At 41.1% G+C, this 21,730-nt stretch overlaps 2 protein-coding genes and 1 long non-coding RNA gene across 3 annotated transcripts in view; all 3 read left to right on the forward strand.

The window, feature by feature from the left end:
* Nucleotides 1-5,159, forward strand: part of tmc3 (transmembrane channel like 3) — a 54,407-nt gene extending 49,248 nt beyond the window's left edge. The window contains exons 20-22 of the mRNA XM_074623818.1: nt 1,084-1,126; nt 1,224-1,497; nt 3,637-5,159. Coding sequence (XP_074479919.1) covers nt 1,084-1,126; nt 1,224-1,497; nt 3,637-4,639 — 1,320 coding nt within the window. The 3' untranslated portion in view covers nt 4,640-5,159. The remainder of the gene's footprint in view (nt 1-1,083; nt 1,127-1,223; nt 1,498-3,636) is intronic.
* A 162-nt stretch (nt 5,160-5,321) lies between these two features.
* Nucleotides 5,322-21,404, forward strand: stard5 (StAR related lipid transfer domain containing 5). Its single transcript, XM_074623808.1, has 6 exons — nt 5,322-5,875; nt 9,277-9,326; nt 10,164-10,296; nt 10,810-10,927; nt 15,860-15,953; nt 17,643-21,404. Exons 1-6 carry the CDS (start codon nt 5,786-5,788, stop codon nt 17,791-17,793), a joined length of 636 nt encoding a protein of 211 aa, XP_074479909.1. The 5' UTR covers nt 5,322-5,785; the 3' UTR covers nt 17,794-21,404.
* On the forward strand, nt 13,593-15,836 carry LOC141760760 (uncharacterized). The gene is made up of 2 exons (XR_012592443.1): nt 13,593-14,193; nt 14,689-15,836. It is a non-coding gene; the product is annotated as an uncharacterized LOC141760760 (long non-coding RNA).
* Nucleotides 21,405-21,730: the final 326 nt, after the last annotated feature.

Raw genomic sequence — 21,730 nt, forward strand, 5'->3', positions numbered from 1 at the left:
CGTAGCTATGACCACGCACAGATGAACCGTTATCTGACCTGATGTGTTTTATCCAGCGACTTCTGGTCTTTTTATCAGCCGGGAAGTGAAAAGAAGGATCAGACCTGTTGCTAGTGTGAGTTCATCCCAGTAGGAAACACACAGACATTGTAGCTTAGAGAGAGACACGTCACTACCACACTGTTGGGTGTGTCGTCTTTCTAATAACGTATTTTCACAGTCTGATACTTCAACAGTTTTACAACAAAATGAGACTCTCTTGACTTGCAAAATTATGTTTTAAATGGACAAACATGATATGTGTGATTCATGGCGCAATTCAAACGGGATCAAAACAATATTTATCTCTCTCCGTTGACTACCGTTCATATTTTTTCAGAAATAAGGTCTCATGGTGGTCCACCGGAAGGGGCGGGACTTCTGCTCTCTATTAGGAGCACTATAGGAGCATGCAGAGGATCCTGATTTTTTTCACAGATTATCTGTCTCATGCACTATTGTCAGGATATAGGGACAGTTTGAGCAAATAAGGCAAAACGTCCTTGAGCATGTGGAGATCTTTGTGGGTAAAAAACACAGAGGCAGATTTGGATTTTTGGTTTTATTTCTCAGTAGGATCCTTTCCATAATGTTGTCAGATACTTAGAATAACAATCTGAGCCTGTCAGTGGCAAAAACAAGAACTTTTAGTGGATGTAAAATTACAAATTATGACATTACAGCTCGTTTAGCGGTTGCCGGGTACAGCGTTCTCCCTCAATACTGGACCAGTTACAAAGAGTGTTGTTCCCATTAGTCACTTAGACACCAACACATGGGGAAACAGGGTCCAGGTTGAAAAATACCGAAGTTACCCTTTAAAATATTATGCCCAAGTTTTGTACTGAGCAGGCATTTTACACTTTACAAATAAACCAGTACTCTCGGGAGGACAAACTATCTAAAGGCAACAAAACAGATATAAATTATTCGATTAGTCAAATTAATCTGCAACAATTTTGATAACAGAATAATCATTTTAAGAATTTTTTAAGCAAAAATGTAGAAAATAATTAAGGTGGAATTTTCCTTTAATCTTTTAAGGAGCGGACCGACGACAAGAAGAAAGTCTTACAGATGGCTGCAGGTACCTCTAGTGTTTTTTACACATCTCCTGTGTGTGTTCCATTATGTCTCATAGTGTCGTAGTTGTCCTCACCCTGTAACATTTAACCCCACCTCAGCCAGACTGCAGGCTCCAGAGGCTGCAGCGGACAAAAAGCCGGATCAGCAGGAGAGCGACATCACGAGCCAGGAGGCCTCCATCCACACTCCGTCTCCCCGACGGAACGGCAGCGTCACAAACTTTGATTCTCCTGTTCGTCGTGGGAACAGCATCCGCACCATCGCCCAATCAGCATCTAGGGCGGACCTGAATAGAGGAAGTGTGGCTGGATCTGTCAGAAGTCCAACAGTGACCATACTGCCCAAACCCAGGCCGGAGCACATACCCAACAGGTCTGACACACATTGATATACTGGTTTAGCCAATTAGGTTTACTTAAAGGTCCCATATTGTAAAAACTGTAATTTTCATGGCTTTTATATTATAAAGCAGGTTTAAGTGCTATATAAATACTATGAAAGATTGAAACACTTAATCCACAGAGAAATACACATAGCCCGTATTCAGAAACTGAGCTTTTGAAACAAGCCGTGTCCATTTGTGATGTCACAAATCTACAATATTTAGACCATTTCAAAGTTTTAAACATAAATATTCTAAATGGGTCCCAGTTTATTTCCTGTTCCAGTGTATGTGAATGACATCAGCTGACAGGAAGTAAATATGGACCCAAGCTGTTGCCTTGCAACGCAGTTCTGTTGCAATTCCATTGAAATGCACTAAAACCGAGCGTTTCGGACAGAGGGTGAATACAGGTATATTCAAGCAGAGAGCATGAGTAAAATAAAGTTTTTTTTTAAACATTAAAGTATGTAAACATGTTCTAGTAGAAATTGTAGAAAATGTTCTAGCAAATTTTTGGCCAACTCTGAGTTGAATTAACACACTTCATTAATGTTTTTGAACTTCAGCTGACTAAATTGACAGTTGTAACTATATAAAACTTTCACTCTCACAGCAGTTAAGATCGTTAATAATGTTATTATTAACCAAGTTATAATTCAAACTGTGGTTCCCGTGATTTGAAAATTGCACTCTCTCGAAATGTTGCGATTTTTATATAAAAACGATTCGTTGTCTTTTAGTATTAAAGGGTAACTTCAGTATTTTTTTTAAACCTGGACCATATGTCCCCATGTTTTTGTGTCTAAGTGACTAATAGGGACAACAATTCCTGACATTGGTCCAGTATTGAGGGAGAGCGTTGTAGACGACAGCCGCTTACAGGCTGCAATGTAATCCTATTGGGGCAAGCTGGCACAGTCATTTATGCCCACTAGTCAAGTCAAGCCAATTTAATTTGTATAGCCCAAAATCACAAATCACAAATTTGCCTCAGGGGGGGGCTTAACAATGTGTACATGAAACAACATTCTCTGTCATTTACAGTGTGGCCCTCTCATCGGTTAAGGAGACCCCCACCGCCCCCAAAAAAACAACAACCTTTTAACAGCGATAAAGAAAAAATGGAAGAATGCTTGTTTTTTCCACGACAGACTCTGATTGTTATTATAAGTGTCTGACATTATGGAAAGAGTCTCGCTCAAGGAGAAGTCTCGTTGTGCTTTCGACAATGTGGACGAGGTCTTTGAATTCAATGGCCGCCCGTATTTATTTGATATTCATATTTCATAACAAGGCTTCTCCTTGAGCGGGACTTGGACACAATAACAAACAGACCGCATCAAGAGAAAGGTAGGGTCCTTTCCACAAAGTTCTCAGACACTTATAATAACAATCTGAGCCTGTCAATGTCAAAAACAAGATTTTTTTATGAACGTGACGTAACTTTGACGCTGACCACTTGCCCCTCGCAGCTCGTTTCACGGATGCCAGTTACAGCGTTTTCCCTCATTACTGGACCCATTTCAGAGAGTGTTGTCCCCATTAGTCTCTTAGACACAAAAACCTGGGGAAATAGGGTCCAGGTTAAAAAAAAAAAAAAGTTACCCTTTAACCTGGGTTTTCTAAATGCTGTGTGAGTTTCTTTTCTTTTTCTGTGGGAAGCACTGAGTACTTGTAAGTTATGGGAATGTTTTTTGGCATGAAAAAGATGAAATTGAAACCTGCTGAATGACGGCTTTAAAGGACCGTACTAGTATTTTTGCATGACCATTTTCTTTTAACAAATAGCATAAACATTACATCACCGCTGACCAATATACCAATCATAGCAAAGTTTTACTTTTTTAATGTGTTTTTTCAAGCTTCCACACAGCCATTGGTTTTCATGTATTTCAGTACTTTAACAGTCTTTGGATCCTCTTTCATCATTCATCACAGTGATCATCATGTCTCCTTTAATTTGGTCAAATTACAAGATTGTCATGTGGCAGTGCAGTGCAAACATTTCAAATAAGTCCATGCTTTTTAGTAGCATCATGCAATGATAACATACCAACAATATGATCACAATGATAGTCATTACAATAGTCATACTCATTCTTATGTGTTGTCCTCTCTCATAACAGGCCCCCGCCCTTTCTCGGTGGCCCTAGTGGTACCTGCAGGTCCAAGTCCTACCACCACATGGCGTACAATCCCCCAGCTCGCTGTTCTGACAACATCCACTCTGACCCCCTGTACAGGAAGACCATACGCTCCATACACCCAGTCGAGGCTGCCGGGATCATCACCGCACAGAGTTATGGAGGACGGCGCGGTCACACCACCCGCTATGTGATTGTCAATGAGCATGAGCCCAGGAAGAAGCTGCTGCGCTCAACCACACGGATCCCACGCCACTACCTCATGGAGGAGCCCGCGGAGATCCTGGAGCTGTACCCGCGCAACATCAAACGCTACGCACCCCGCACCGCTCACCACCAACCGCATCCTCACCGGCCCCACCCATCACATCAGCATCTGAGTGAAGAGGAAGAGGAGGAGGAAGAGGGAAAAGGCAGGAGAAGGGTGTTGTTGGGGAAGGCTCATCGGCCCCGTTCCCTCTCTGACCTCCACCAGCCGGCGCACTTCTACATCGGTGACCGCGTCGAGGGCCACGTGTCTGTGGCCAAAGACGGCCACGCCGCTCGAGGAAGATGTGGAGTGCAAGAAGAGGATGAAGAGGAGGATGGTGAAGGAGGAATGGACTGGAGAGATTTGGAGTCGCACTCCCGGTCCCAGGCCAATGTGAGAGGAGCAGACGCTCTTCTTGTGCGAACCAGGCGTCACATCCATTCCCCAGGAAGACACTGTCAGTCACCGGCCAGGACCAGGCACATGGAGTCGTATGTGAAACCCAAGGCGAGACCAAAGCTGGAGACCCCTCTGACCGAGTCCGACTCAGCCTCCCTGGCCTCCAGCAGTGACCAGCAGAACAGCAGCACTGACCAGTACATTCAGGTCATCCACAACAAGGAGCACTATGTCAAGTCTGATGCCAGGCAAGGTAAGCTGGCCAAAAAGAAGTCCAAAGCCAGCTTTGATCTGAATGTCACTGAGTCCAATGACCTGGTCTGCTCCAATGTATGACATCTTTGCTAAAATTATGAATTCTGATAAATGATTCTCAAAATATAATAGGCCAGATATATAGGCCTGTATGCTACTAAGGGTTAATACATGGCATTGAAAGCACAGCGAGTATATCATTATAAATGTGATTTCTGTCTCCTACGTGTGTGTGGTTTTGTATCATTTAGAAACAGCTGTATGTCAGCGAGTTAAATTGGTTATTATGTGTATAACAATCAAACCATATTTAACATTAGCTGTGACACATACAGCTTACACAATTACACCTGCTCCACAAACAATCACAATAAAATAGTTACTCATGTGATATCACATTGATCCCCTGCACACTGAATAAGCAGCATTTTCAGATGGAATGAGGTGACCACTACAACTCCCAGTGTGCTTTGCTGCAACAAGCGAGGACCTCCAGCCTCCAGGTGCGTGATGCCAACTAGAAAGAGTCGGGCGCTTTCGCCTTCAATATAAGATACATGGAACTTTTGTCGCTTAATTAAATGTTTTGCTGCGTACAACAAAGAGTAAAATAATCCATTAAAGCACTGGATATCATTGGAAATATACTGAAAACTTTATTATAGCACATTTTACATTTTCATATACGCCTAAGTTTGTGAAAAGGGGCTTTATTTTGAAAAATATAACCGGAAGTGTACTTTATTTCCGGTGATGTGACACCACCTCTTCCAGCGGCTCTCTGAACATTTCAGACTATTCATTCACATATTGTTGGGTTTTAACGTCCTGCTGGTGACAGGTGTGGGCTGTCACGCGGCCGTGCGTGTTGTACAGTGACCGGTAGTTGACCGAGTGGTCACACAGTAACCTCCTCGGAGCCGCCAGCCAGCTGCCTGCTACTGAACGATGCATTACTGTGCCTCGCACAGCACCGTTCATTCATTGGGGCTAACGCTAGCTAGCTGTGGAGTAGCGCTTCTACCTGCTGATGTTCAGTAACCTGCTCGTCGCTGCTGCATCTGCGCTCAATAACCCGGTTCCGGTTCCAGAGTCACTGTGAGAGCTCACAGCATCATCGTGTGTCAACATCTGGCCGCTGTAACGTCAGCTAGTCTTTAGAGTGAACTAACGCTAGGTTAGCTATATTAGCTTTAGGTTAGCCAGCTAGCTTTAACTGTACCTACTATGGAGTATGAGCAGAAAGCTCAGGCGGTGGGGGAATGCATGATGGGCTACAAGACGGATGAGTCCGGCTGGAAAGTCTGCAAGAAATCGGTAAATGTTTGCTCTTACTATCACTGTCTGAATATGAAATAGTATAATATTTAACGTTATCCACTTGGCCGTGATGATCTCTAATAACCTTATAGAGAGCCAACGGAGAGCCTCATTGATACATAACACTTGACGTGGCATCGCCCGACGTACTGTACAGACTTGGACTTATATAAATGGACATGCTTTTATAAAGCTCTTTTCTAGTCTTCCGACCACTCAAAGCTCTTTACACTACATGGTCAGGATCTAATTTAAATACTCATTCACACACCGATGGCTATGCCTTCAGGAGCAATTTGGGGTTAAGTGTCGTGGACCTTGACGTGTCAAGGACACATCAACATGTGACTCAGAGCAGCCTGGGATCGAACCACCGACCTTCTGATTGGTGGACGACCTGCTCTACCCTCTGAGTCACAGCCACCCCACTTACTGTCCTGTCAGGTTAGCTAACGTTATTAGCTAACCTGACAGGACAGGGCGAAGAACTTTGACCAAACTTGAGGTTCAACTATTCATTTAGCACCACATGATGCACCAAGCAGGTGTGAACAAGCAGAGTTTTTACTCTGGGTTTGTTGAAATACCTAATTTTAGTTCAGTTCCACATTTTCCAGGTGTGTGAACCAACTGAATAACTGAGACTGTTATTAGATACTATATATATATATATATATATATATATATATATATATATATATATATATATATATATATATTACTTATACTGTTATTAGATAAGAGGAATGAAAATGTGGGATGACAGAATACCACAGACAAGTAATTTATTCATGTCCCTGGTTTCTTCTTTGTTGGTCCAAGACACCATCATTCAGCAGGTTATGTCACAGGCTGAGGAGACATCAGGTCAAAATCTGAGAGATTTCTTGCAACCCAAACACCAGCTGCAAACACAAAGTCCATAGTGTTTGGCTTTGCTAACACTGCCAGATGTTTGTAGACAGCTCAGTGGTTATTTACTACACACTCCTTTCACTGGTGCTGGTTGGTGAGGCTCTGCTTGTGAGAGACTCCTACTCTTTGCAAATGCATGTTTTTTTCCAAGCCACACTATGTAATGGTAGATTTGTTTAGGTCATTGCAGGGTTCAACGTTAATGTTTTGTTTTGTTTTTTAACTTGCCTGGTCAGGCAAGTGGGTCAGAAATCTACTTGCCCAAATTTTTTACTTGCCGTAATACAAATGGTTTTATTTATTAGCGGTCATCTAATAACATCAAAGACCAAAAGTTAATTGTCACGTTTAATCTACATTTAAAGCTGCAGTAGGAAGAATGTTTTTGGCATCATTGGGCAAAAATCCCTTAATAACCTTTCAGAATATTGTGATTTAAGTGTTCTGAGAGATAACTAGACTTCTGCTCCTCCTCATGGCTCTGTTTTCAGGCTTTAAAAAATCGAAACTTTGACCAATCACAGGTCATTTCAGAGAGAGTGAGCGTTCCTATTGGCAAATATGAATCAGTATTCTGTTACTGTAATGACTATTTCTCACCTCAAATGTTTTCATAAACATCTCGTAGTGTCACAAACTTTCTCATTTTACAGCTAAACAGTACACTACAAGATGTTTCTGAAAACATTTGCCTAGTTTGATCGGAGTTCGCGAGTGATTGACAGCTGCTCAGAGACTGCAGGCTCCAGATCAGCTCTGATTGGTTGTTTTCCACCGGTCTGTGAAATCTTGCAGAAGCCATTAGGAGCACCGGAGGACACAGAGACACATGATTTTTTTTCAGATTACTTGTCTCATTACTTGTCTCATTCACTACTGTCAGGGTATATTATATCCTATTTGCTCCATTTCTACCAACTGCAGCTTTAAGTAAATTAACCTGGAGTTTCGCCCACATCCTCTATTGCCACCCAGCTTAACTCCTGTTTCCAGGATAATTGAAATGCTCGCTTGCGCCTCACCTCATAAACTTTGTCTTTACCTGCCGCCATTTTCTCGTGAGTGACCGATCGGTTGTACGGCTGTGCAACTCTCAGCAGAGATGCGAAGGAAGCGAGATGGCTCACTCCTTAGCTACTTGCTTCATCAGCTCAGGATGTTTAATTCTTTTTTACGGTTATTGCTTTTGCTTACGGTTTTTCAATATATAGCACGTAGGGCTGTCAATCGATTAAAATATTGAATCGTACATTTTGTTATCTGTTCAAACTGTACCTTAAAGGGAGATTTGTCAAGTATTTAATACTCTTATCAACATGGGAGTGGGCAATATGCTGCTTTATGCAAATGTATGTATATATTTAATATTGGAAATCAATTAATATAAAACAATGACAGATTTCGTCCAGAAACCCTCACAGGTACTGCATTTAGCATAAAAAATATGCTCCCATCATAACATGGCAAACTGCAGCCCAACAGGCAACAACAGCTGTCAGTGTGTCAGTGTGCTGACTTGACTATGACTTGCCCCAAACTGCATGTGATTATCATAAAGTGGGCATGTCTGTAAAGGGGAGGCTCGTGGGTACCCATAGAACCCATTTTCATTCACTGATCTGGAGGTCAGAGGTCAAGGGACCCCTTTGAAAATGACCATGACAGAATTTCCTCGCCAAAATGTAGCGCAAAGTTGGAGCGTTATTTAACCTCCTTCATGACAAGCTAGTATGACATGGTTGGTACCGATGGATTATTTAGGTTTTCTGGTTTTATATGATACCAGTATCTTCACTTTAGTTTTAAAGCTGAGCCCGCTACGACCTAGAAATCGCATTAATGCATTAAAGAAATTAGTGGCGTTCAAACAAATTTGCGTTAACGTGTTATTATCGCGCTAACTTTGACAGCCCTAATAGCAATATATCAAATCGTAACTCCTGTATCATGATACGTATCATATCTCCAGATTCTCGCCAATACACAGCCCTTGTGTTGTCCTTTTATTGTTGTTAAAGATGAATATCATTGTGGGTTTATTCAAAGCTATTTAAAACGGTTTAATTTACATGCACAACTCACTATTACCATCTTTTATAAATAAATCTTAAATAAAATAAATTTACTGTTCAGAATATTCAGAATTCAATACATCTTGCCTTTGTAAATGTGATTGTCAGAATTATTTCAGCCACTCGTAGCACCTAATCAACACTGACACTGAATTAATGTGCTTAATTGGCTGAACAGTTATGGGGCGACTAGTGCCAGTGATGCTGAACACACTGTAAAAGCTCTGGACAACAGTCAGCTAACGGTGCTCAGTGATGGCTGACAGTCAGCTTGGTGCATCAGCTGATAAAGACCACTCAGAAAGACACAAACTTAGTTATGACTTATTGTGTTGTTTTGAAACATGTAGTGTGTCAGCATTTACCAGGCATATGTCGCTCACTGTAAATTTCCTGTTTTTTCTTTGGCAGAATGACGTGGTGGTGTCCTGGCGTCCCTCGTCCGAGTACCCTGGGAATGTGTGAGGACGCTCAACTTCTCCTTTTTTTTTTCTCTTATAGTTTTGGTTTCACCCACACTTGAACACAATGGATCTGTACAACGTTTCAGAAGAAGTTACACATTTTACTGTTGTGCAGGTGTAAGGATAAACACAAGAATCAGGATAACAGTCAGGGCTTGTGCCTACAGCTAGAACCATGTGTTTATAATGCTACCTGTTCTATAACATGATAACTAAAAGTGCATGAAATGAAAAGTCATTTCTCAGCTCGATATCCAGGAATAGTTTTGTGGCAAAGATGGTGAGCTTGTTGTGAGCTTATCACAGATGCTACTTCATCTTTTATATGCTATTTAAAAAAAGCTGCTACCAGCAGGTACTGTAATACCCTTTTTTAAAGGCATGATTTCAAGATTATACTGCTTTTCAAAATACTTCGATATGACTGAAGTACACATCCTTGCATTAACCTTTTCATACGACAGCCACACTAACAAAAGTGCGACCGTGGTGTAGTTAGTTTATAGCCTAACGTTAGCTTTTTACTTCTGGGTATTGTATTCACGCTTCAAAAATCACAAAAGTGGTCATTTGTGAAGATTATCTTCTGAACAAAACCTGTTAGTATCATAAATGTGTGTTTGCCACAGAGCTTATTTTCTGCAATAATCCAAAACCTAATGGAACAATCCCATTGGCTTATATTGGAGGGAACCAGGGCGATTCTAACTTCCGGGTTGGCCTACAGAAATACGTCATCCCTGGAGCACTCTATAATGTATGGATCCAATTTACAACGGTCATGCCTTAATAATCTGCTCTCCTGACTGTTCCGTTGTCCGACTTCCTCTGCAGTTATAAGGGGGAGGGGATTGTCAGCGGCAGCCCGGAGAAAGTGTGGGAGTGTCTGAAACCGGTACCCAATGGGCTCAGAGTCAAGTGGGACAACAACGTCAAAAAGTTTGAGCTTTTGGAACAAATCACAGAGGTGTGTTACTAATTTCTCTCTTCTGATTAGAGGATGTTTCGTCATGCTCGTTCTGTAGAAGTTAACCCACGTCTCACTCCAATGGTAGTCACATTTCTTTTGACTTCCATCAAAGATTGTCTGAATTATTTTAAAGCTGCACCAGGTGTTTTAACATAGCGGTGGCTTCAGATGGCAGCAAAGCTGTTTGGAAACTAACTTTGAAGTGCAGTACCCAGAAATCTAGTGAGGTCATTTCAGTAAACTCCATATATATATATGCCTCATGGTTTGATGATGATTCTGATCTAACTGTCACTTATCTCTTTGTGTGTTTGCTTTGCCAGTTATTATTCAACCTGCTGAATTTGATCAACTAGGACAAATCCACATACATAAATTTTTTTTAAATGAAACCTTGCCCGGTGCAGCTTTAAATGCATACATATGATACCAGAGGTGATATTCATTTTTGCTTTTGCTTTGTTCGACTCAGTCTTTGAGCACATTCCCTTGTCTCCCACTCTCGCGCAGGACATCTCTATCTGCCGAACAGTCACGCCCTCAGCAGCTATGGGTATCATAGCTCCACGGGACTTTGTAGACGTTATTTTAGTTAAGCAATACGAAGATGGCACCATTTCATCAAATGGTGCGTAATGACTCATTCTTGTCTCCTCTACCTCCTGTGCTTGTCTCTTTTGTACTTCCTGAGATTCATTGTGCCATGATGCAGTAGGGGTCTGTAACTGGTTTTACCTGTGGGAGTGAAGCTGTCTGAGATTGAACGACGCTGCGGATTAGGGATGTTAATAACTAACCGTTAACCGACATTAAGCATTTTAACCAATTAATGCTATCGGTTAAAATGGTTAAAATACATGTTAATAATAAATTAAAAAGCTGAGGAAAACTCACTTAAAGGAGAAAAGCTGGTCCACCTTAAGAGCCCACCTTAAGAGAGTCTGAGCTGGCGTTACAGATACAGGAAGTTGGCTCCCGTCTATAGCTCGCTTGAGCGGAGGAGTTGTAGCATTTATTCACCGACAAATAAACTGTGCACACACTGTCTGCTACGCCAACGTTCACAGCTAGAACGCTACCGACAACATACACACGGTCTGCCGGATACTCGCTGAAGTTACACACATACGGTCGTATGTGTGTGACAATGGTGAGCACAAAGCTACTAGCAGAGCTACAGATGCTAACGTAGCACAAATACACACAATGTTTGTCGGACAATCGCTATCGTTAATCCGGACAGACACACAACTGACATCCTGCTAAACTAAACTAAATGTGTGGTGGAGACTTTTACTGGGAAAGTGGCTGCATGTCCGCGACACTACACGAAGCACCGTGGCTGCTAAGTTAATGCTCCCGGACGGCTGAACTGGTGACTCAGTTGTCTGTTGTCCTCATACACTGCAGTTGACGCACCGCTGCATGCGAGGCACAAATCTTCTCGGTTAACGGTTAATAATCGGTTAACGAGGGTCAGTTATCGGTTAAGAAAATGTTTCAAAATTAGCATCCCTACTGCGGATACACTACAGGCATGAACAGACTAAATAGATTAAATGTCACACATTAATGACAGATTTCCTTTTTTCTTTTTGATCTTTCTTTGAGTGGTTTTCCACCTCACAACAAAACACTTACATATTTACATATTTGACTTATATCAGATGTCTGAAAAAAATTGTTATAATAGTTAGAAGAGATTAATAGGAACTCAGGAATTGAACCTCCAGGAACCTAGTTCAACTTTTAGTTTCCTAAAAAATCTGAGCCTCAAGGTTGTACTGTACCGTACCTACTGATTTGTCTGCTGTTTGCAGTACGAAATGTCCTGGATTTGTTAAGAACTAGTGTTTACAACCGCCGTTTCAAACACGGATAACAGCTGTTTGAAAAATAAAAAGCAGAAGCGTGTTCCAACACCAAGTCGCATACATATGTAGCGTCCTAGTTACACAGCAAATGGCAAAGAACCAGTAGGAGCCAAATCCACCAACGCAGCTACGAGGACATGATCCTTCACCAGCTTTCCACCCACAGACGGTGTTTGATGGAGCAAAGTTTGATTGGTTGTTGAGATGGGGCGTAAAACTAGGGCTGTCAAAGTTCACGGGATAATAAGCGTTCACGTTAAATTTGCTTTAACACCAGGGTGAAGATACTGGCATCATATGAAATGAAGGAGGTTAAATAACGCTCCAAACTTGAGCTTAATTTTGGCAAGGAAAAACTGTCATGGCCATTTTCAAAAGGGGTCTCTTGACCTCTGACCTCCAGATATGTGAATGAGTCTCCCCTTTACAGACATGCCCACTTTATAATAATCACATGCAGTTGGGGGCAAGTCATAGTCAAGTCAGCACACTGACACACTGACAGCTGTTGTTGCCTGTTGGGCTGCAGTTTGCCATGTTATGATTTGAGCATATTGTTTTATGCTAAATACAATACCTGTGAGGGTTTATGGACAATATCTGTCATTGTTTTGTGTTGTTAATTGATTTCCAATAATAAATATATACATTTGCATAAAGCAGCATATTTGCCCACTCCCATGTTGAGTATTAAATACTTGACAAAACTCCCTTTTAAAGATACATATTGAACAGATTAAAAAAAATGAATTCGCAATTAATCGCGATTAAATATTTGAATGGATTGACAGCCCTATTGGAAACACCAACAAACAGCTGTGCACCAAAGGAACTTTTAGTTGCCGAATTAGTGTTTGAATTTATTACCTGGTATTATTTTTTTTTTTTTAAATGGACCATAATCCTGGATCGTCATACATGACATTACAAGATCATCTGCTCCGTATAACAAAAAGCACAACACATTATTTGAAAGAAAAACAACAGCCTTACTACAATTAATTTCTGTTTTATTTCTATGCGCATCGATGAAGAACAGTTAGACTGGAAGAAGATAAACTGAGATAGGACAATCTATCAGACGGTCTACCAATCAACATGATCGTAGGGACTGTTCATCTCAGTTGTGCTGCTGTGGTTCATGTCCACTTTGTGCTACAGTGTGAATTAATATTGGTGTGCCTTTCCGCTCCTAAATGATTTAGGTAAATCCTGGCTATAGTTGGCCGAGCTCAGCATGTAGTGTGTCCTCCGTGTCAGGCAGCGCAGAACTGGTTGCTACTGTTTGCTGCTACTGTAGTGTTATCAAGGATGACTCATACGGAAGCAGATAAGAGACATAAGTATTTGAATTTTAATATCCACTGAACACTTAATATTTAAATGCAAACACCACTGAATTTATAGCATTGAAATATTTTATTTTGAAAGGGACCACGGGGTGCGCTAGCTAGATAGCTAATTCTGGACCCATTTGTGGTCTGATAAATGGTGAATTCATTCACGCTGTGTCTGTGGCCGTGGTTTCATCATGGACGTTCTTATAGATCCATGGGGTTTCATAAAGTGGGTTAGACTTTAGTTTTTATAATTTAACCAATCGAATTTATGCTACCTGAATCATTTTTTTTTTATTTTAAAACTTTAATTTTTGGATCTGAATTTGTGAACATTGTAAAGAAATATATTCAAATTCAGCTTGTAAATCAAGAAATTTCATATTTCAATTTAAAAAAGAGTTGAATTCAGAACAAATAAATTCAGATACATGGTTTCCAAAGTAAAATATTTCAATGCTATGGATTACAAAAAAATTCAATATTGAGTTTTCAGTGGCTTTTAAATGTCTCTTATTTGCTTCCATAGCCGTAGCAACTAGCAACCTCTGCTTTTATGGGCAAACATGTTCCTGTTGCTTGACGGATCATTTAAAGGATCATTTCAGTTTATTACATTTTGGCTGTTATTTTTGTAGGTTTGGCCATCAGTTTTATAGGTATTAATAACATACTGTTGCAAGGTGAGGTGCAGGAGAGCAAGGTGAAAAATCACGAAGAGAAATCATCACACTGGCAGGTAAGTATGCTTGAAAAATAAGGCAGACTTTTATTTTCAGTCTGTAAAAATTCCATCAAACAAAGGAAAAACACATGGAGGTAAAAACCCTCTGCATTCTGTTACACAGCTCACCACATGCCTGGTGCTGCTCTTTTTACCACTCTCCTCCCCAAACTCTACTTTCACACATGGTCATATAACCTAACAGCCCGCCTTTCCAGTTCAAACTGGCTTATCAGGCGAGTGCTGCCATCAGCTCAGACTGGAGACACCTGCAGTGAGAACCTGGGAAATCAGAGCACACCTGATTACACTTGGAGCCACTCAGTCCCTGTCAGTCAATTAACCCCTTAACTACCCACATAAGGAAAAACAAAGATAACTGTGATCAACCCCACTTGGCTTTACCAAACAGTTAGTGAGGGAGTTGTTGCTTCCTCACACATACTCACCAAAGAAGTGTATTTTATTTAGTTTCTAAAACAATTACAACAGAAAGCGGGAACATACAATACATACAAATATACAGTAACTGCAAATAAGCGGATATCAAATGTCCACCCAGTAAACTGTTTCCCCAGAAAGGTTGATAATTATTAACCTCTCTGGTTCAGTTTATTCTAGGCAAAAAAACTAATTTCATCTATAAGCCATCATAAGTGTTATGGCTGAAACATGTTTTTTTGTCCAAGCACCCAATAATGAACAAGATTTGGAGCCGTGCTCGCCACTACTTTCTACTTTTGAGATTTCCATGTCCTTTTTATCATAAAAAAGTCTAATTGCTATATAAATACTGTGAAAATATCAAATTCACAGAGAAATGCACACAGCCCATATTCAGAAACTGTGCGTTTAAACGAGCCGCCAGGACTTCCGTAATGTTGTGTTGTCACAACTATACAGTCACCGATGGACGTGCTGCTAAACTCTGCGTAGTTGACACACCAGTGAGTCTCTGGCTGCAGTGACGCTGTAAAGACAGGCGACAGTGCAGATGCGGAATAGACCGGAAAACGCTGACCAATCAGAGCAGACTGGGCTTTTTCAGGAGGGGGTCTTAAAGAGAAAAATGGAGCGTTTCAGACAGAGAGTGAATTCAGGTCTATTCAGACAGATGACAAATTTATTTATTTATTTTTAACATTAAAGCATGTAAATATGTTCTAGTAGAAACCCCAAATACAAGTATGAACCTGGAAATGAGCACGATGTGTCCCCTTTAAATATGTCTGATCCCAACTCGAGGTTGAGGCCTGTGAGTCTGCAGATTTTCAGTCTTCAAGGTGAATTCACAGAGTGAAACTGCTTCAAGCAGCCCATTTAGAGCACGCACTTGTGTTTGGAGGAATGGTTTGGCTTTTTGGGAAATACACTTATTCACTTCTTGCAGAGAGTTAGACGAGTAGATGGATACCGATCACATATGGATCTTCTAATCTTTTTCTCAGCAACAAAGCAAATAAGTATTTCCCAAAAGGCAAGCTATTCCTTTAATAGAAAACCTGCAGGCGCTCGGTTTAGTTTCTGTGCTCACACGGTTGAGACAGAAATACAGCCCCCTCACAAGATCGGTATAATGAAGACAAACGTGCATGTGAACGTGTGTTTTGTGTCATGTCAAACAGCCACCAATGTGAGTCACCCGGGCTGTCCTCCCCAGTCTGGCTTTGTGAGAGGATTCAACCATCCATGTGGCTGCATCTGTGTTCCCATCTCAGGGTGAGTATATTGACTAGGGGTGGGAAAAAATTTATTCACCTATTTTTTTTTTTATGATTTTTAAATAATTTTTCTTAATGTTAGAATCAATATTTGCTTCATTTGAGTCTATGCGGAGGTAGAAGGACGTTACCGCTTTTATTGTTGTAGACTGGGTAATGTGACGTTATATCTGTTCCGTATCCGTCCAACCAAAACAAACCGCCGCAAGCTGAAACGACAAAGTAGAAAACAGCGGACGCTCGGCGTGGATACGACCTGCATCCTCCCATGTTAAATCCAACGTGGTAAACACTACACATCCAGTAAAGTATGGAAACACTTTGGGTTTCACACATTGCAGGAAAAGCAGAGCTAGACATCACGGCTGAAGCTGCATGCTAACTCTGTCACGGACAGGAAACGTTATCGTATCGCGGTGACGTTGCGGTCGAGCTGGCCGTCGCTCTCATCTCCGTGGTCAAATGGGCCGACGCTACAACTGTAGAGCACCCGTATACTGACATTTATGGCCCCGATGGAGCTGACCATGGATGGATAGAGAGAACGGAGCTGATGGGAGAGCTAGAGATGACCTTGGAGAAATTAGCGGAAGTATACACGTGTGACTACTTCCGGTTTTTAAAATAAGGTGTTAACAAAGGGAACTGTATATACAAAATACATATATGGAAATAAGATTGATTGGATTATATTCACCAGAAGTATAAAACATTACATGTTCCTACTCTCACCTTTGATCATGAGTGCTGGGTTATGACCCAAAGAGCTAGATCACGGGTACAAGCGGCCGAAATGGGTTTCTTCAGGAGGGTGGCTGGCGTCTCCCTTAGAGATAGGGTGAGAAGCTCAGTCATCTGTGAGGGACTCGGAGTAGAGCAGCTACTCCTTTACGTTGAAAGGAGCTAGCTGAGGTGGTTCGGGCATCTGGTGAGGATGCCCCCCCCCATGACGCCTCCCCAGGGAGGTGTTCCAGGCACGACCAGCTGGGAGGAGGCCACGGGGAAGACCCAGGACTAGGTGGAGAGATTATATCTCCACACTGGCCTGAGAACGCCTCGGCATCCCCCAGTCAGAGCTGGTTAATGTGGCCCGGGAAAGGGAAGTTTGGGGTCCTGATGGAGCTGTTGCCCCTGAGACCCGACCCCGGATAAGAGATTAAAGATGAGAGATGTCTTATAAATCAAAAGGATAATACCACTTATTTGTGAGGGAAATGTCTTTATTCTTTGGGTCGCTGGAAAAAACTGTAATAGATAATTAGTGACAATGACTGATAGATTTGGCTTCAGGACATGTCTGACTACATACAGGCTGAAAATAAAAATTTTTTACTGTATTAATTTAGATATTTTCCAAAGTAAAAGTCCCAACAAGTGTTTGATTCAACTTTTCCCCCATGGTCTAGTGTTAAAAAAAAGTAAACAGAAATTGCAATAAATCCTAGTATCAAATCGCCATACTTAAAAAACGCAATACATATCGAATCGGAACCGAAGTATCGTGATAGTATCAAATCGGGAGATAGGTGTATCGTCCCAGCCCTACTACTGACACACACACACACACACACACACACACACACACTAAACAAGTACAGTGTGTGTTTGTAGAGGAAACTCTGACCAGAGTTCAAATTCATCTTCTCTTTTTCTTATATTTCGTTTCCTCTTGTGTGTTTTCTTCCAGAGAGCCCAACAAAACCCAGGTGTTCAGCTTCTTCCAGACCGACCTGGGCGGCTTCCTGCCTCGCTCCGTGGTCGACTCGTTCTTCCCCTCCAGCATGGCCGAGTTCTACAGCAACATGGCCAAGGCTGTCAAATCCCTCAAGGACCTTTGACACTTAAGAGTTAAGAAATCTACCTTCAAACCGGAGCCCCTGCTGACTGGTCAGGTCCAATTGTTCCTTGTATTTTAAATCAGTCCAAACTCAACAGCAAGTCAGCACACCGAGATTATCAATCACTTATTTCAAATAGATCCAATCCACGATTTCTGTTTAATGTACATTCCTAGTATATTCCTGTGTGACTGCAGGAGGAAATCCAGTAAGTCAACATTCAACCCCTCCTTACTGGGTTTGAAAGCAGTTTACACGCTGAGAAGTCCCAAAATAAGATCGGGGGCTTAACCTGCATCTCAAACTCAGTCTGGTTACATCTGTGGGATGATTTATTTCCTCCAATCCAAAGAAAGAAAAATAGATGTCAAATCTATATTTGTACATGTGCTGAAAGTACAGCAACGTCTCTGTTTTTTACCACTATGATGAGACACTAGACATTTTCCTCTTCTTATTATCGCATACTTCAGTGTGTACTGTAAACATGCATGTTGCATGGACCTTATTTACCCTATGCTGGTATCAGGCTGTTGGTTTGGAGTACTGACTCGTACCTCATATTTAGTTGTTTGTGTTGTACTTGAACTGCCATTTTGCTCATCTCCACCTCACCTGTAAAACCATGATGATCTGCCTCTGTCGTCAGTTACACTGAAGCACGGGTGGGATGGCAGAGGTGGCCTTTATTTTTCCTTATGAAACAACGCCTTTTGAATAGGACATGTTCTCTGTGCTGCTCTATAGCAGAAAAAGTGTCTTCCCCTTTTTTCATGGCATCGGTTTCTGAAGTACATTTCCCTTTTCTTTTTCTTCATATGCAGTCTCTGATGTTCAAACTATTGTGGTGAAATGAGGTCACTGACTGTAAAATAACATGATTTAGGATGTAAAAAGATATAACCGCACTATAGGCTGATATTCTCAACACATCAGGCTATTTTCAGTAGCTTATACTGTAAAACTGAGTATTAGAATGGCATGGTTTACTATCACTAAGGCCCCGCTCACATTGCGTTCACCCGAGACGCATTAACATGCGTCTCGGGTGATTCGATCACAAGTGGACAGCTCTAAGTACGTCTGTTCACACCTGGTATTAGAATGCGTCTCCACATGCGTCTTGAGTGATCGGATCTCACTTCCCCGCTCTATATGCAAATTAACACGTAGTAAACACACGGCTAATACAGCAGACGTTGTGATGTAATATTACAGGAATGTCAGTTGTAATATCCTACATATTTGTGAATTCAGGTAAATTTTATTTACATAACAATTAGGGCTGTCAATCGATTCAAATATTGAATCGCAAATTAATCACATTTTTCTATCTGTTCAATAATGAACCTTGAAGGGAGATTTGTCAAGTATTTAATACTCTTATCAACATCAAATATGCTGCTTTATGCAAATGTATGCATATATTTATTATTGGAAATCAATTATCAACACAAAACAATGACAGATATTGTCCAGAAACCCTCACAGGTACTGCATTAAGATGATTAAGATTAACATGGCAAACTGCAGCCCAACAGACAACAAGTGTGTCAGTGTGCTGACATTTTAATAATGTCATGTTTGAAGTATTGGTTGGACAAAACACATTTGTTGGATCTTTACAAACCAAACAATAAATTGATTACTTGAGAAAATAATCAGAAGATTAATCCATGAGGGGGAACATCATCAGTTGCCCTCCAGTTTAACTACAGCAGTGAAATGATGCTCACACATCAACACAGGAGTAATACTAATTTGATATACTATTACTAATAATAATAATAATGTACAATAGTATGTAAGTCACAGGAGCCATTTTTCTGCATTGAGTGTAGTACATTTACATTTTCTTGATTATACTTGCACAGTTACATAAGTAACATTTTAAAGGGACTCTGTAAGAGTCAGAAATTGCTTAACAGCGACACCTGTGGCCGTTAAAGTCAACGACAATCAGCGTCCTGTTGCTCGTGCTCGCACTACGTCGACGCGAGTATCGGTCAAAACAGTGAGGCGACACACACAAGATGATTATCGTTAGCAACATTAGCAGCTAAAACCACAATATCACATGCTTGGTAATAATGTTAGCCCAAACGAAGGTACCCCCCATGAATGGAAGGCCGATGTTGATCCTAATGTTAACTTTTCCCGCTTCAGCCTCTGCCGCTCTCTCTCTTGCTTCATCACTCATTTTCCAATGTTCACACACACTCTTCACACTGGCTTTGCTATTCTCCCACAACACTAGTTCCCCCCGCCCCCCTGCCAGACGGGCTTCACTAGATATAACTTTGTTTGTTTTTTTCGTGCGTCTGTGGAGTTTGTGTTGGAGTCTGAGTTGTGGTGGGGGGCTGGTCATTTGTTGGCGTTAGCGGACTCTATTTCTAACCGAACGTTAGCTATCGTTGCACACCGTTAGCCCTGTAAGCGGAGCTGAAGAGAGTAAAAGTTACTCACGAGCGTGCATGACGTCACATCTGTTGGATTTTCCCAGAAAAAACGTCACATTAATTACTTCACATTTTAAGCAGCGTACAGGCCGATAGAGGAAACCCAGAGAGTCAGTTAGTTTACATCCTGTTCACACATGGGCAATAAGAAACGATTAAAAAACGTTTATACGTGTAAAAAAATGACAGTCCCTTTTAAATGCAGGGATTTCTACTTGTAATTTGGTGGTGTATTAGTACTTTTACTAAGTTAAGGATCTGAGTACTTCCTTCACCACTGCCTTTGTGAGACCAGAAAGCCAGACTCAAGTTTCCTCTGTCAACACTAATCTCACTTCCTGAGAGGTTGAGCTCAACACAGAGGAAAGAAAATCACTCAACTCGGAAAGGCTGAAACATTCGAACATTAAAAGATGCTCATCCCATAAACCTTTCAGAGTTTATGGTTTATCAAATAAATGTTACTTTAGTGTGTCACACTTCTTTTTTTTTTTTTTTGTTTGTTTACATGTGGATAAAGACTGTCAGAGGTCTGTTCCAGTACAGTATTTGTCAGTCTAGTTTCTCATGAGGCCACCTCATTGTCTCCACTTTATGGTCAATGATAGCTGTGTACGGGGAAAAAGAAATGGGAAATGTACCTGTAGAACTTGACGTGGGATTGAATATAATGACAGTATGTAATCCCTGGAGAGAAGCCCATCCACACTGATCATTGGCTTTACTGATAATATGTTGTCTTGTTCTTTAACATGAAGACTCATTTTCAGGATTAGAGAGCCCGGATGAACAGCTCCACTCCTCTGTACCTGCACACGAAAAATCAAAGCTTACAGCACTTGGGAAGAAAAAAAAATAATGTCTGTATTTAATAACTTAACAATATAGAAGTTGTTATTGCATTTTATTTACATAGATATTATATACAAATGTAAGTTAACTCTACAACTGCCAGAATCTTCTTCAGGTTTTCAGAAGAAAAAATAGACATCACCACAAATGTACTGTACTTGTTTTAATCCTCATCGGCTAAGAGTCATTTTGGTCGGGGGAAATAAGAAAATGTTACATCTCGGTGGTTTTAAAAGACACCACGTAAAGGCCTTTACACACCGGGCCGCGGGGAATAAACGACACATACTCATCAGCAAATATTATATATGTATGGCTTTATTGTGAAAGGAAGGTGTGGATCTGGTCTGAGCTGCTTTTGTCAAGATTGAAAGGAAGAGTAAAGTTTGCCGTCCTGGTTCGGACTACAGAGCTTCCGTGTTGTTTTTTCTTAAATAGATTGTTTGATGCCTTTAATCGCGGTGCAAAAGCTCAGATTAGTCAAATTCCGAAAAAAAGTGCCGCTTTTCCGCTGCGTAATATTCACATTTTCTGAAAGTACTCACGACAAAAACACGTTGAAAAAAATAGATTGACGCACAAATTAATCGCACAAAAAAAAAACACCCTTGGTGTGTAAAGGACTC

Source organism: Sebastes fasciatus, chromosome 2 (genome assembly GCF_043250625.1).
Source record: "Sebastes fasciatus isolate fSebFas1 chromosome 2, fSebFas1.pri, whole genome shotgun sequence".
NCBI classification, from domain to species: Eukaryota; Metazoa; Chordata; class Actinopteri; order Perciformes; family Sebastidae; genus Sebastes; species Sebastes fasciatus.